The sequence below is a fragment of the Phascolarctos cinereus genome, unplaced genomic scaffold (genome assembly GCF_003287225.1).
Source record: "Phascolarctos cinereus isolate Bilbo 61053 unplaced genomic scaffold, phaCin_HiC Scaffold_4;HRSCAF=312, whole genome shotgun sequence".
NCBI classification, from domain to species: Eukaryota; Metazoa; Chordata; class Mammalia; order Diprotodontia; family Phascolarctidae; genus Phascolarctos; species Phascolarctos cinereus.
In genome coordinates, this window is record NW_027555847.1 from 619,125,553 (window position 1) to 619,141,729 (window position 16,177).

The following is a 16,177-nucleotide window of genomic DNA, read 5'->3' on the forward strand; positions in this document are numbered from 1 at the left end:
TCTCAAGATCTCTCTTAAGGACTTTGGAATTGATTGTGTGCCATGGGAGAAACTGGCCCAGGACCGCCCTGAATGACATGCCCTTCCTAGAGAAGGTGCTGTGCTTTGTGAGCAAAGTAGAACTGAAGTAGCTCAAAAGGAACACAAGATGTGCAAATTTAAGAAATCCACCCTAAATGCTCACGTGGACTATTTGTGCCTGACCTGTGGTAGAGCATTCCTGAGCTCATATTGGTCTGATCAACCACAGTCAGACACACTGTAACTTCACTCAAAAACACTGATGTAATTTTGGTCCTCTTCAAGAACAAGGGTCTACAACCAACTATGTGCCCAGCACTGGGCTAAGCATTTGGGAATACAAAAAAAAAAAAAAAAAAAAGAAAAGAAAAGAAAAGAAAAAAAACAAAGGCAAAAGATAGTACCTTTCCTTAAGGAGCTCACAATCTAGTGAAGGCATCAACAGGCAAACAACTATGAACACATAAACTGTATATAGGTTAAATAGGAAATAATCAACAGAGAGAAGTTACTAATTAAATTAATTAAGAGGGATTGGGAAAAGTTTCCTGTATTACAATGGTGTCAAACTCAAAGACAAACAGTTTCCTGTGGCTGCATATTGACCAAGAAAACATCAAAATAACATTATCTATTTTGTATTTTAATTTAATTTAATTTATTTTAATTTATTATTCATTTATTCATTAATTTATTATTCATTTATTTTATCTTATTTTAATTTATATTTATTTGTTTTATATTTTATATTTTATTTAAGCAGTTCCCAAATGCATTTTAATCTAGTTCAGGTTTCACTCCAGAGTTTTGCAGGCATCTGCTCTGAATTTGACACCTCTGCTGTAGATGATGGGATTTTAACTTGGACTTGAAGGAAGCCAGGAGACAGACATGAGGAAAGAGAGCATTCCAAGCATGAGAAACAGTCAGTGAAAATGCCAACCATAAGGAGATAGAGAGTCTCATTCAAGGAACAGCAAGGAGGCCAGTATCACTGGATTGAAGAGGATGTTGGGGGTATAAGATATAAGTAGACTGAAAGGTAGATGTATGGGGAACTAGGTTATGAAGGGCTTTGAACTCCAAACAGAGGGTTTGATATCTAACCCTAGAAGTTATAGGGAGCCACTGAAATTTATTGAGTAAGTGTGGGACATGACATGATTGGACCTGCACTTCAGGAAAATCACTATGACTGATGAATGATAGACCGGAGTGGTGAGAGACTTTGGCAGGTACACCAATCAGTAGGCTATCGCAGTAGCCCAGGCATGAGGAGATGAAAGTCTATACTAGGTGGTGACAATGACAAGTGAGAAGGAGTGATATTCTAGAGATGTTACAAAGGCAAAATCAATAGGCTTTGGCAAGATTCAATATTGATGGAGAGGGGTGAATGAGAATAAGGAGTCAAGGGGTAAAGGAATGGTGGATGGTGGTGCTCTCAAAAGAAATATGGAAATTTGGAAGAGGAGAGGGCCTGAGAGGAAAGATTATGAGTTCAGTTTTGGTCATTTTGAGTTTAAGAGGTCTACAGGACATACAGTTTGATATGTCTAAATAGACTGTTGGAAATGTGAGACTGGAGGCTAGCAGAGAGGTTAGGGTTGGATAAGTAGATTTGATGATAATTAAAACCGTGGGAGCTGATGATATCACCAAGTGAAATTGTATAGAGGAAGAAGAGAAGAGAAGGGAAAGATTTGGGAGGGAAGCAGAGGGAAGGGAAGAGGACTCAGACCAGAGCTCTCAGGGATTCTCATGGTTTGATGGATATCAGGAAAGGAAAGGAAACTGAGAAAGAGTGGTCAGATAGGTAGAAAGAGAAGCAGGAGAAAGTAGTATCACAAAAACCAGTGAGAAGATAGTGGCAAAGAGAAGAGGGTGATCAACAGTGTCAATAGCTGCAGAGAGGTCAAGAAGGATGAAGACTGAGAAAAGGCCATTGGATATGGCAATTAAGAGATCAGTTTTGGTTGAATAATGAGTTCAATAGTTTCAGTGGCTGGAAGCCAGACTGTAGAGTATTAAGAAGAAAATGAGAGGTGAAGAAGTGAAGGCACCTGTTGTCTTTTCAAGGATTTTAGTCATAAAAGGCAGGAGAGATATGGGACAATAGTGGGGATGAGTTAATCAAATGAGGATTTTTTGAAGACAAAGACATGGATATATTTGTGGGTAGTAAGGAAGAAGGCAGTAGACAGAGATTACTGAAGATTAAAGAAGATAAATGAGAGTGAGGATGATGGAGGAGGCAATCTATTGGCAGAGATTGGGATGGAATGGGATCATTTGTGCATGTAGAGGAGTTAGTCTTAACAAAAATAAGTCTCTATCATGTGAGATAGTGATGAAGGGGAGGCGACAGTGATGGAAGGCATCTGGGTGATATGAGATAAGGGAGAAAGAGGAAGGAACTTTGAGTGAATTACCTCAGTTTTTCAGGAAAATATGAAGCAAAGTTGTCAATTGAGAGGGTGGAGGTAGAGTAAGCTAGGTTTGAGGAAGGATGAAAAGTTTTGGAAGAGCCACTGTGGCACTTGAATTAATTAGAGAGGTGTGAAAACATTGTCTATTAGCAGTAAGGGACCAGTTGGGGTTATTCAACACAAATTTGTTGATGAACAGTTGATGTCACCGTTTATGATTAAATCATGTACCCCTTTGAAGCTTGTCTTGGTATATGATGTAAAATATTGGTCAATACCTAGTTTCTGCTAGACTGCTTTCCAGTTTTCTCAAAAGTTTGTTGAATAGTGAGTTTTTTGTCCTAATTATTTGAGATCTTTGGATTGATCAAACACTAGGTTACTGTACTCATTGGCCTTGGCATATTGTGTACCTAATCTGTTCTATAGATAAACCTTTTCTTACCAAGTTGTTTTGAGAATTAGAACTTTAGAGTGTAGTTTGAGATCTGGTACTGCTAGGCCCTCTTCCTTCCCACTCCTCTCCCTGCTAATTCTCTTAATATTCTTGACCTTTTGTTTTTCCAAATGAATTTTATTTTTTTTCTAGTTCCTCAAAGTAATCTTTTGATTGGTATGGTGCTGAATAATTAAATGAATTCAAGTAGCATTATTATTTGTATTATATTGGGTTGGACTACCTACAAGCAATTAACATCTCTCCAGCCTTTAGATTTGTATAAAAATTATTTTGTCATTGTGTTTACATAATTCCTATGTGTATCTTAGCAGGTAGTTGCTAGTATTTTACACTGTCTGTAGTTACTTTACATGGAATTTCCCTATCTCTTCCCACTGGATTTTGTTGATAATATCAATATAATAATATGATGATACATGGCATAATAAATACAATATAATATAGTGTAATAAACATAACATCTCAGGTTCTTGTTTTGTTAGGACATGGTTACTAGGGTAGTTACATTGGCTTATCCTACCCTGTCCAAGAACAGCTTTCTTCATGAGGACCTCTAGTTTTTATATACCAATTTACAGCATGAAGTGAACTAAAATAATATTATTGTTATATTTTTGTACTTACTCCTCAGTCTAAGAAGCGCTATTCATTTCTTCTCCTTAATAAACCTTTAGCATAAGAATTACAATATTTTAACAGTTCTAGGATCATTGGGAGGATAGTAATAGAGAATCATTCCTTCACTGAGGCAGGGGGATTTATTGGCACACCACACAGTCAATAGTATGTTAACATCAGTGCATAAGCTATGAGTTTAACAGGTAATGAATATTCTTCTAGCAACTTACATTTTACTTAGCACCTATGGTTTTGAAAAAAAAAAAAGAAAAAAGAAAAAAAGCAAGTTACATGCTCAAAATTTCCTCTAAAAAGCCATTTTCCTTTAGTCTTCTGAGATCTACAGAAGATGCCAGGTGGCATTATAAGTTACAGAAGCTGGTTTTAAGCTATTTGTGACAAATGACTTAGGCTCCTAGACACCAATCTACCAAACCCCTGCCTTACAAGAAGACACAGGACTCTCTTCAAGCAGCTTCTTTTTGCAGGCATTTAGTAGTTATTAACTTTGGAAGCGGAAGGCAAGAGCATTGAAGCAGTTAAGTCTTGAAATAAAGGTTCACTTGAATGCAGAAGGAAATTTCTGGTGCTAAAAAAAATGGCAGAGATTGACATGTAGGTTTCTTTCAGATGCCTAGCTTATATTGGTTTGATGTGGAAAATTTGGTCTACCTCATCCCCGGCTGACAGATGAAAGTTAGCTGGCAGAAGGAGTCACCCGCTGTCTGCTTCCTCTGCAGACTTTTCTGGCCTGAACATTCTTCGAAGAAGGTGAAACACAGAGCAGCTGGGATGCTGCAAAACTACTCAACTGTTGCTTTTTAAAGGTTTTGGATGGAGCAGGAGGAATACCACTTTCTCAGAGAATTGGCCATTTTAGCTGAAAAGGGTCCTTAATGCCTGTCTTGGAAAGATCATGTACTCCTTAAATTAGGAAAATGTTGCACTTCTGGCCAATTCAAACTCAGGGATGTGGAGACTGGCAGCAGAATCTTTTCCTGAGACTCACAGGCTTTACAGCCTCTCCAAGAACTTGTTACCTGTTCCACGGGGGAACTGTGGGCTGGGAGAGAAAGGACTGGATGCTCACTATTGATATTGGCAGGATGTAGACGTACCTCCTTTTCAGTTGGAGATGGGAAGCCAAACCATTCAATTGTTGGAATACAGGCAGAAGTGAGTGCAGTTTGCACAGTAAATGCTAGCTATAGTTAAGGGCTTTTAGATCTGGGGCAGACAGAATCAGCAAGGAAACAGTAGCACTTACTCTAAGATGACAATATTACTTGCCTGAATAATAGTTAAATCTTCTAACCTCCATCAATCATATTGAGGAAGACTGCTCTACCCTCCTTGAAAGATCCATTTCTTTATAAATCAATTATACCATATGAATGGAACTCAGGACAAGGATGTATGTTTCCAAGGAATCTATTTCCCCCCCACATATTTGAAAGTGCAAAAAAATCTTTTTTGTTTTTACTTTTAAATTCATTTGGAATAAGGTATTCTTCATGACAGATTCCTATTATTCATGAATCTTCCATGGCTATATCCCAGCACAAGGCTTAATTAATCTGAATAGTATGGAGATGGGCCTAGTGATAAGTTCATGAATTAATTTATGAATTAGAAGATCACTCTACTCCCCACCTGACTTTTTCCACCTCCAATTTCTGGAGAAAACAACACCTTTGCTACACATCAGTGATGCATCTTCGGCTTCCTTGGAGAAAGGGTTAAATCTGATGGAAAAGCTGTCTAGAGGAACAAATGAGAAGAGCTCCCAGTATTAGTCCACCATCTTTACAAGGACCAGGTTGACCCCAGCTGCTTAAAGGTGCCCCCTTCACACCTGATTCTGTAGGGCCAAATCTGTGGTGACTGTGAGACCATTCTGTCACCCTTTATTTCAAGAAGGGAACTTAAACTTTGGAGATTGAGATTTTGGTCTTTCTTCTGCTTACTGGAGGCAATTCATTTAGCTTCTCTATGCTTCAGTTTCTTTCTCCATAAAATAAGAATGATCAGATGTTCTCTTAAGGTCTCCTCTTACAGTTCTAAAATTTAATGATTCTAAATCCCAAGTGATTTGGAACCTGCACCTAAGTCCAACCTGCCTGTCTACACACTCAATAGTAGCTACAAGTGCTATAATGCTAATGACAGTATATAGTTAATATCTACAGCACTTTAAGGTTTACAAAGAGCTTTACATATATTATCATCTGATCCTCAAATTAACCCTGTGAAGTAGGTATTTTGCACCCATATTACAGATTTACATAAACTGAAGCTCAGAGCTCAAGTCACATAGCATTTGAGGCAGAATTTGAATTTATGTCACCTTGATTCTAAATCTAGTAAGCCCTCTATCTCTTATGCCAAATTGGCATAAGGCCAAACTCTTCTTCCAGAATCCTGAGAGAATCCCATCATGTGGGAATGTAGAGCAGAGGTTCCCAAACTTATTTGGCCTACTGCCCCCTTAAAAAAAAAATTTACTCAGCACCTCACCCTGGAAATCTAATTCCTTTAATGGCTTTTTTGAAATTTGCATCATTTCAAAAAGATAGAAATTTTTTTTTAAATGATGCACCTTAAATTTAATGATTTGTTGTAAATTTGTAGGTTTTGATGATACAATATTGTGTCATGTAATTATATAGTACATGCACATATTCCTGCTGATGCAAGCTGAACTTCCTGATATTATGTGACAGCTCACCTGCCAACACTTGCTTGTTAAGACCTGTCGGTGGGCTAGACCACTGATTGGTTATAATTTGCATTCTGTGTGTTTATTCGGAAAATAACGTATTCACTATGTCTTTAACACTATTACACAACAGATGAAACATGTACAAATGATTTTTCAAAATTTTCTTCTCTTCTTTCCTTATGATTCCACTGTCCTCTTATTTTTATTCAATGCCCAATTGCACCCGAGGCCACTACCACTCCCCCGAACCCCCTGAATCGTCCCCCCAGTAGGCAGTACTGCCCACTTTGGAAACCTCTGCATAGAGAATATAAACATTATTTCATTTGAATGTGCAAATACTCAATTGTTCCACAACCAGTGGGAACGTGAATGTCTGAGCACACAGATGATACAGATGACTACAGCTAACAAACTCAGCCCAGAACGTTCAAGTTAAAAATAAGTAGATCAGTGTGAAAGCCAAGACCTCCAGCTTGGTATTCTATCTGATGGCATGAATATTAATGGAGATGAGAATCATGGTCTAGTGATAGCTTCTTTCTTCATTACAGGACAATGTTAGCAGCTGATCAAATGACTTTATTCTGAGCATTTTACATGGTCACTGAACAATCTAAATGATAAATTATTTTCTTGTAGCTTCCTGTTGATATTCTCCTGGTTCCTTCCCCTACAAATCTTCTGCGTCCATGTTTAACAGATCTCCTTCTCCACATAGCAGCTGGGTTCTCTTGAGTTTTCAGGTTGGGAGAAAACTATTAAGGAGAAATCAGAACTCTCAAAAGCTTCTCTGTTGTTTCTTACAACTTTCTCCCAATTACATCCGAAAATCCTTAGGTCTGAAAAACAAAAAGACAAGAAAATACCTTATTTTTCTTTGGAACCCATGATTTTAATTTTTATTTTTCCTGTGGAAGGGAGTTTATTATTACAATATTAAGACGACTATATTTATATTGAACAGCATTTATAAACAATATCCTCGATTCTCCCCAGGCGGAGCCAAGATGGCAGAGTAAAAGCAGTGACTTGCTTGAGCTGTCCCCCAAACCCCTCCAAATACTCATAAAAAATGGCTCTAAACAAATTCTGAAGCAGCAGAACCCACAAAAAGACAGAGCGAAACAAATTTCCAGCCCAAGACAAACTGGATGATTGATCAGAAAGGTGTATCTCACCCTGCCTGGAGTGCAGCATGGCGTGTGCCGCAGCAAACCTGGAGCAGACCTCAGAGGACTGAAACGCAGGCAGCTGTGGCAGTTCCCAGACTCCTCAATCCACCAAAGCCAAAGACAACTTAGAAGGTCAGTGGGAAAAGTCTGTTTCTGCAGTGCTCAGAGAGGAAGGCAGGGTTTTAGCTCCATTCCCCAAGAGCGTGGTCCTGGGGAGGGGCCGCTGCTTCCCGAGCTTCCAGCCCACAGACTCAGGGGGAATCCAGTGGCTGATCAGAGAGGGACTGCAGGGATCTCTTTGCCAGTGCTGAGGCAGGAATCTCTTGCTTTGCCCGTGTTTGGATCTGGGTCACAGTTCTGGGCAGCGGTGCTGGGGTGAGGAGGAGCGCTGGTGTGGAGGAGCTTGTAGTGGCTGTGGAGAGGAGCCCCTCCTCACAGTTACAGGACAGAAAGGAGTACCTGTGGTCACAGGCCAGGAAAGGAGTAAACACCTCGCCCCTTATCATACCACCTTGGAAGAACTGAAAATTTACAGGTCCCTACAAGTATCTCTGAAAACAGCTATACAACGCCCTGAAGCTTGGGACAGTACATTCTCCACATTGGAAGCAGACTCTTACCTTAACAAAGAGTTTAAAACTCAAGTAATTGGCTGGGATCATGAGCAAGCAGCGCAAAAAGAGTCAGACTATATTATCTTACTTTGGTGAAAAAGAAGATCAAAATATACAACCAGAAGAAGACAACAAAGTCAAAGCTCCTACATCCAAAGCCTCCAAGAAAAATATGAATCAGTCCCAGGCCTTGGAAGAGCTCAAAAGGGATTTTGAGAAGCAAGTAAGGGAAGTAGAGGAAAAACTGGGAAGAGAAATGAGAGTGATGCAAGAAAATCATGAAAAACAAGTCAACAGCTTGCTAAAGGAGACCCAAAAAAATACTGAAGAAAATAACACCTTAAAAAATAGCCTAACCCAAATGGCAAAAGAGGTCCAAAAAGCCAATGAGGAGAAAAATGCCCTAAAAAGAAAAATTGGCCAAATGGAAAAGGAAGTCCAAAAGATTACTGAAGAAAATACTTCCTTAAAAATTAGAATAGAGCAACTGGAAGCTAGTGACTTTATGAGAAATCAAGACACTGTAAAACAAATCCAAAAGAATGAAAAATTAGAAAACAATGTGAAATATCTCATTGGAAAAACAACTGACCTGGAAAATAGATCCAGGAGAGAGAATTTAAAAATTATTGGACTATCTGAAAGCCATGATAAAAAAAGAGCCTAGACATCATCTTTCAAGAAATTATCAAGGAAAACTGCCCTGATATAGTAGAACCAGAGGGCAAAATAGAAATTGAAAGAATCCACAGATCTCCTCCTGAAAGAGATCCCCAAAGGAAAACTCCTAGGAATATTAGCCAAATTCCAGAGTTCCCAGGTCAAGGAGAAAATATTACAAGCTGCCAGAAGGAAACAATTCAAGTACTGTGGAAACACAATCAGGATAACACAAGATTTAGCAGCTTCTACATTAAAGGACCACATGGCATGGAATATAATATTCTGGAGGGCAAAGGAGATAGGATTACAACCAAGAATCACCTACCCAGCAAAACTGAGTATAATCCTTCAGGGGAAAAAATGGTCATTCAGTGAAATAGAGGACTTTCAAGCATTCTGATGAAAAGACCAGAGCTGAATAGAAAATTTGACTTTCAAATACAGGACTCAAGTGGAACATGAAGAGGTAAACAGGAAAGAGAAATCATAAGAGACTTATTAAGATTGAACTGTTTACATTCCTGCATGGAAAGATGATATTTATAACTCATGAGACCTTTGTCAGTATTAGGGTAGTTGAAGGAAAAAAATTATATGTATATATATATAGATAGATAGATAGAGGGCACAGGGTGAGTTGAAGATTAAGGGGTCATATCTGGAGAATAAAATTAAGGGATGAGAGAGGATATACTCGGAGAGAAGAAAGGGAGAGGTAGAATGGGGTAAATTATCTCACAAAAAAAAACAGAAAAGAAAAGTCTCTTACAGTGGAGGGGAAACAGGGGAAGGTGAGAGGGAATGAGTGAATCTTATTCTCATAGGATTTGGCTTAAGGAGGGAATAACATACACATTCAATTGGGTATGGAAATCTGTCTTACCCTACAGGAAAACAGGGGAAGAAGGGGACAAGACAATAAGGGGATGATAGAGAGGAGGGCAGATTGGGAAAGGGTGGAATTAGAAGTAAATACTTCTGAGGAGGGACAGGGTCAAAAGAAAGAATAGAATAAATGGGAGGGCAGGTAAGATTAAGGGAAATAGAGTTAGTTTTTCACAACATGTCTACTATGGAAGTGTTTTGCATAACTGCACATGTATAACCTATATTGAGTTGTTTGCCTTTTCAATGAGGGTGGATGGGGAAGGAGGAAGACAAAAAATTTGAAACCTAAAGTTTTAAAAACATATGTTTAAAAAAATTTTTTTCCACATGCTACTGGGAAATAAGAAATACAGGAGATGGGGTATAGAAGTTTATCCTGCCCTACAGGAAAATAGAAGGGGAAGGGGATAAGAGAAGGGGCAGAGATAGAAGAGAGGACAGTCTAGAGGAAGAGATATTCAGAATTCATGCCATCTTGGGGTGGAGGGAGAGGTGAGATGGGGTGAAAATTTGGAACTCAAAAACTTGTGGAAGTGAATGTTGAAAACTAACAATAAATAAATTTGCATTTAAAAACCCCCCAACACTCTCTAAATGCTTTTTGTTTTAATGAACAAAACAAAGTGGGCAACTGAGGTGGCTAGTCTTGGAAACTGAGTTAAATATACTTTATCTTCAATTACCTGAAAAAAAATTTTTGGGGCTACATCATCTAGCTAATTTTATTAATGTACATTCTACAGCTACTCAATATCTCCCTGCAACCAGAAAAAGGAACAAAAACATGAATGACAATGGAATACAGTTGATTTTTAAATAATAATACGTAAAGAAAATTTTTAACATTCATTAAAGAAATTTTGAAGTAGATTTTCTTAATGGCTGAATTTTATCAACATGATTAAGCAAATATCAGTTTTTAGGGTAGACTTTCACAAAAATCCTGCTTATTTTGTCTTTAAAAAATACAATGAGAACAGTGAATCAGTAATGAGACTACTTTTTATAGCTGTTTCATAATACACTGTGCAAGAAGGGATTATAATAATGTTGCAAACAGCTCAAAACCCATACAAAGATCTTTTATGGGACAAAATTTTCATTGAACAAAGCCTCTATCTTTATAATTACAAAAGAGGTGTACATTTAAATGTATTCCACTGAGACACACATGGAATATGCATACACACCACCAATCTTTTGTATAGTACGCGTGTATGTAGGCATGCATGCTATTTTCTCTCTCTCACATATGATACGTCATGGTACAGAGAAATCCTAGTGAATAATGAAGGTCAGCACACGCTCTGCAACTTATATTTATCAGAGGCAGGATTTGAACTCAGGCCTGGCTCTTTACCCACTGCATCATGCTTCACCTTCAATGATCCACATAAACAAATATGAATACACACGTCAGAGATATATATATGTGTATATAAACAATTAGTCACATAAGTAGCTACATATAAATATTTAAGTAAGTCTACAGGTAAAGGTAGATTAGGCTCACAGATACAGAACTGGAAGGGACCTCAGAGGTCTCACAGAATATAGGGAAGTAAAATGACTTGCCCAAGGTGAGACAAGTAGTAAGTATCAGAGATAGAATCTGAATCCAGGTTTTTTGGCCCCTAAGCAAGAACTCTTTGTACTGTACTACAGAAGACACAACAAAGTATAAATTACACATTGATTGACTTGTCAGGTAACTGAGGCCAAACCCCAGCTGTCTACTTCACTTTGTGAAGGGGTGTGTGTGTGTGTGTGTGTGTGTGTGTATACACACACACGCAAAGACATATAACATGTATATACACATACACCCAATACACAAAATATAGTAATGCAGATTGTATTACAAAAATCAAAACCCACAAATTTGTAAGGAAGTGCCAACTGATGTTGTAGCAGAAAATAAGGATATGCTAAACGAAAATTAAGAAGGAAGGCTTACTTCATATGAATTTTTCTGAATTAATTTATGAGAGACAAGTAAAATACATTTTGGAACATGATTTGAATAATTGAAAAAGGGTTCTATATTCTGAAGGTCACTTTAAAAAGTGAATGAACTGTGTTTGCCCTGAAGCAGCTTATCTAGTCCATTTTAAATACTGACAGTGTTTTAATTTGTAAGACACTGTCCAGCATAATTGCAAAGACCAACAGTCTAGTGACAGAGTAAACATACAGTGCAGCAATTTAAATTTGTTTATTATTTAACACAGAGGAACAAGGAGTGATATGGGAAACAAGTCAAATATGTTGCAATACATTAACCACATATAGTCATGACAAGAAAAATTACAGAATTTTATCATTATATTTTAAAAGTTTCTTTGTAAACATTTAAACCAACATTTACATTGCAAATGCAGGACAGCAGCACTACTTTATTTCTTAACTTGTGGTGTGTCTAAAGCAATGTAACTGAAGCAGCTGGACAAGCTCCAGAGCATCTAAAGAAACAATTACACTCCCTTTCAGCTGGTTCAAATAATCAGAGCGAGGATGAGACTAGAAAAAAATCAATCAATCAATCTAATTCATTCTGTCTCCTATAAGTCACTGCAACATTGTCAAGGTATTCGTGCTATGACATAGCTTCATAATTACAAACAAAAGGACAACAGTGTAGACATAAATTAGACAACGCTGGATTATCTCAAATTCAATGAGTAGAAGATGAAAGGAAGCTAGGAATCAGGGCTAGAGAAAAGGCTTTGTCTTATGGAAAGTGGGTTAGACTGATACTGTTTGGTCCCATAAGCAAGAATTAGGGACAAAACAGGAAGCAGATTTTATTTCAACAAGGAAGCACAGATTTAGAGCTGAACAAGACCTTCAAGATCATTTAGTCCAAAGCTAGTGATCTTTTCATTATGCTCCATCGCCTCCTTCACTTAAGGGAACACTGACTAAAATTAAAGCTATCCAAAAATGGAAAGGGAGGGCTGCCATCAAAGTCAGTGAGTCTTGTCACTGAATATCTTCAAGCCTGAATGGTCACTTGATCAAAAACATACCTGACAAGACACATGCTTTGGTTACACAATAGACACACTTAAGTACCTTCTAAATAGATTTTTTTCATTTTTTCCAAGTCCTAGACTTTTATAGATGAAGAAATCACAACCCAGAAGGGTGACTCTCTCCAAGTATTACGGTATTCGAAGTGGGAATGAACCCAGGTCCTATGACTTCTGATTCAGTCTCTTTCCACTATACCACATTACCTCTAGAAATAAAACATTCACATTAAATGAGGAAAGAGTTCCACTGTTTCAGTCAAACTACATTAGAAGTTTTTTTCAGTTTTAGGTGCCACGTTTTATAAAGGACATTGCAAAAACTGGAATTTATCCAGCACAAAGTGACCAGGATAGTAAAGGGTTTAGAGACTGTATCAAGAATACTATGATTGAGGAAATTAGGGAAACTCAGACTAGGAAAAAAAGAAAAACTCCTTGGGGATAAGGAAGGCAGGAAATTATTTCCCTCTTCAAATAACTAAAGAGTTGCTGTTTTGAAAGATTATGTTTATTCTACTTAGGGTAGAACTTAGATCAATTTGGGAGTCGACAGAATTACATACTGACTAAATAAAATAAAGCACTTGCTAAAAAGAAGAGTAGTTCAAAAGTGGAATAGGCTGCTTTGTGAGGCTATGGATTTCTTCTTACTAAGAAGCACTTGAGTGAAGTTTTTTTTTTTTGTGAGGCAGTTGGGGTTAAGTGACTTGCCCAGAGTCACACAGCTAGGAAGTATCAAGTGATCATGGGGCTGCATTTGAACTCAGGTCTTCAGAGCTGGTGCTCTATCCACTGCACCACCTAGCTGCCCCATTCAGTAAAGTTTTGATGATCACCTGCCAGGAACGTTTCAGAAGGGTCATGTATCTGGTGGGAAACTAGGCTACATGACTTGTGAAGTCACTTCCAATTTCACAATCCTGCATATGCTCAAGAAATGTTGGCTAAGATGATCATCTTTTGGGAGAAAAAAAATGCTTGATCTGAGCTCTACATTACTAGGTGTTTTTGTTTCGCATTTTGCTTTTAACATATTGCTTACTTGTCTCCCTGCCTTTTTTCTCCTGACATCTCATTGGAAATTATTTCAATTGTTATTTGGTTTAAAAAGTACATGTTTAAAACCACTGACAATATTTATACAAGCTTAGCATGCTCTATAAATAATTAAGGCATTCTGAAGACAGCTTTGGGAGCTCCTGCCTTCCAGTTTCTGAGAGAGATTCCATATGCTGCTGTATCAAATAGATACTTTACATCTTTTATACTTTTATACTTTCATTACAGAAATTTATTGCCTGATAAAGGGATAAGCTGCCTTTTTTATATTTCCCACACCCTTTTTTAAAGGCTGAACTATAAATTATTTAGTGTAGATATACATGGAACTTTTGTAAGTTTTTTAGCCCATCAAAACATCAATTTTCACTTGGTCTCAGACAGGAAATTCAAGGTCACCAATCAGCGAAGATTTGATGAATCTAAAGCTGTTCCAAATTTGTAAAACCAAGGGTTGAGGTAGAAAGTGATGTATAAACCTCATCTTTAATTATAACAGCTTTTTAATGGTAAATATGCTTCAGCTAAACATGGGATAATTAATGAAGCAAGGACAATATTACTGGCAAAATGTCAATCTCCTTCCTAGGTCATATTGAAATTTGTTATTTGTTACTTCATTTTCTGAAACAATAATCTCTACTTCTCATAGAGTATTTGGCATTAGCTCTATTTGTCTTGAAAGAAGATGGCTTTTGGAAAAGAATGCTATCTCTGTTTTGTGAGTAAAAATTTAACAACAAAAAAAACTGTTTGGGTTTGCTCAATATTTAAGGTCACACCACTTTGCACAAAAATCCAGATTCCTTCTATGTAAACCCCATATCCATTACCATTAGTTTGGAAAGGGGGCTGGAGGGGAGAAGACAGTGGCTAATCTTGTAAGGGAAAGGAGAAACAAGCACACCTCCTGTTTCAAATCCCACTCAGATGAAGAATTGAGAATTTTCTCAAAGATGGATGAATAGAATTGTGTTAGAGTGAAAAGGGGAGCATTTTTATAAAAGGTTTTCACCTTATGCTTAAATGTGTGTGTACACACACACATCACTTTACTTCATACACAACCTTTCTGGTGGTTTTATTTTTCATTGCAAAGTGGTGGGAAAAAATCCATTTGGTTTATGAATAAAATGTAACTTAAATCTGTGTCACAGATGGTTGTTAGCAGAGCAAAATCAGATACACTTTAAATTGTTTGCCATATTAAGGTAATTTATTTTCCATGTTAAAAAAAAGAAATAGAATTCTGGATGTATATATATATTAAAACTGGTAAAACAAAAATCCAAAGCTACTAGCATAACTTTATTCTTCCCTTAAGACTTAATTTTTTCCACTTCTGATTTAAATTACTTAGAATAAGGCTAATTATTCCAAGAAAAAATCAAATAACTGAATTTAAATATGGATAGCAAACTAATCTTAGTAACAATAAAAGGTCAGCTTGATTAGGTTCCAAGTCATTTCCACTGTATGGAATTATTTAGCATAACCCTCCTTCTTTAAATTTCTTCCAGTAAATCTAGTGACACCACAAATTGCTGGAAAGAAACCACAAGAGTGAGGCACAGTCAGGGTAGGCAGGTGGGCAAGAAGACAGGCACAGTATTCATTTCCTTAAGGCACAACTTGACTTCAGAAGAATAGAATGATGTCTTTTGGGGGCCAGTTTCGCTGAAATGTGTTAACATTTTCTTTAGAATACTGATAAAACTCAATACTGTTTGATTTATACAATGAAAACAAACCTGAATTCTAGGCTATCCTAGTGAATTTTAAATCCAAGATAAGAATTCTTGTTCAAATCTTCCTTGAACACAGAAGTTTGATATGTCTCATAAACTGTACTATTCAGTTTGTGTCCAGCTTGGTGGAACTCTGAAGCTCTCGGATCTATTTGTCCAGCGTCAACCTCTCTTTCGATCGCAAGTCCTGCATCTCCAAAACTGTCTACTGGACATCTCAACTGGATGTCCTATAGACAGCTTAAACTTAACATGTCCAAAACTGAACTCATCATCTTTGTCCCCAAACTCTCTCCTTTTCCTAATTTTCCTGTTACTGTTGAAGGTATCACTTTCTTCCCAGTCACTGAGACTCACAACCTAGGTATCATCTTTGATTCTTCACTTTTTGTTACTCTTCATAACCATTCTGTTGCCAAGTCCTATTGTTTCTTATTTGTAACATCTCTCACATATACCCTTTTTTTCTGACAATACCACGAGATTGGTTCAGACTCCCATCACCTCACATCTGGACTTGTCACTTACTACTACTCAAAGGACAGTGGACAAGTCTGTTACTACCTCTGGTCTCAAGGTGACTATTCCACTTTTTTTCCCCCAGAAAATGTTAACACTTATACAGTTCTTTAAGATTTATAAAGTACTTTTATTTCATTCACTCCTCAGAATAATCCATTAGGTTCTAATGTCTCTTTTACAGATAAGTCTGGAAGGTAAAGTAATTTAACCCCAGGGTGACATG

At 37.4% G+C, this 16,177-nt stretch overlaps 1 protein-coding gene across 2 annotated transcripts in view; it reads right to left on the minus strand.

Annotated features, from left to right (window-relative positions):
- Window positions 1–6,811: 6,811 nt before the first annotated feature.
- The window catches only part of MRPL13 (mitochondrial ribosomal protein L13), a 47,568-nt gene continuing 38,202 nt past the window's right edge, over window positions 6,812–16,177 (minus strand). For both annotated transcript variants that reach the window (XM_020964978.2, XM_020964977.2), the window contains exon 7: window positions 6,812–7,092. In XM_020964978.2, the coding sequence (XP_020820637.1) occupies window positions 7,071–7,092 (22 nt within the window). In that variant the 3' untranslated portion in view covers window positions 6,812–7,070. The remainder of the gene's footprint in view (window positions 7,093–16,177) is intronic.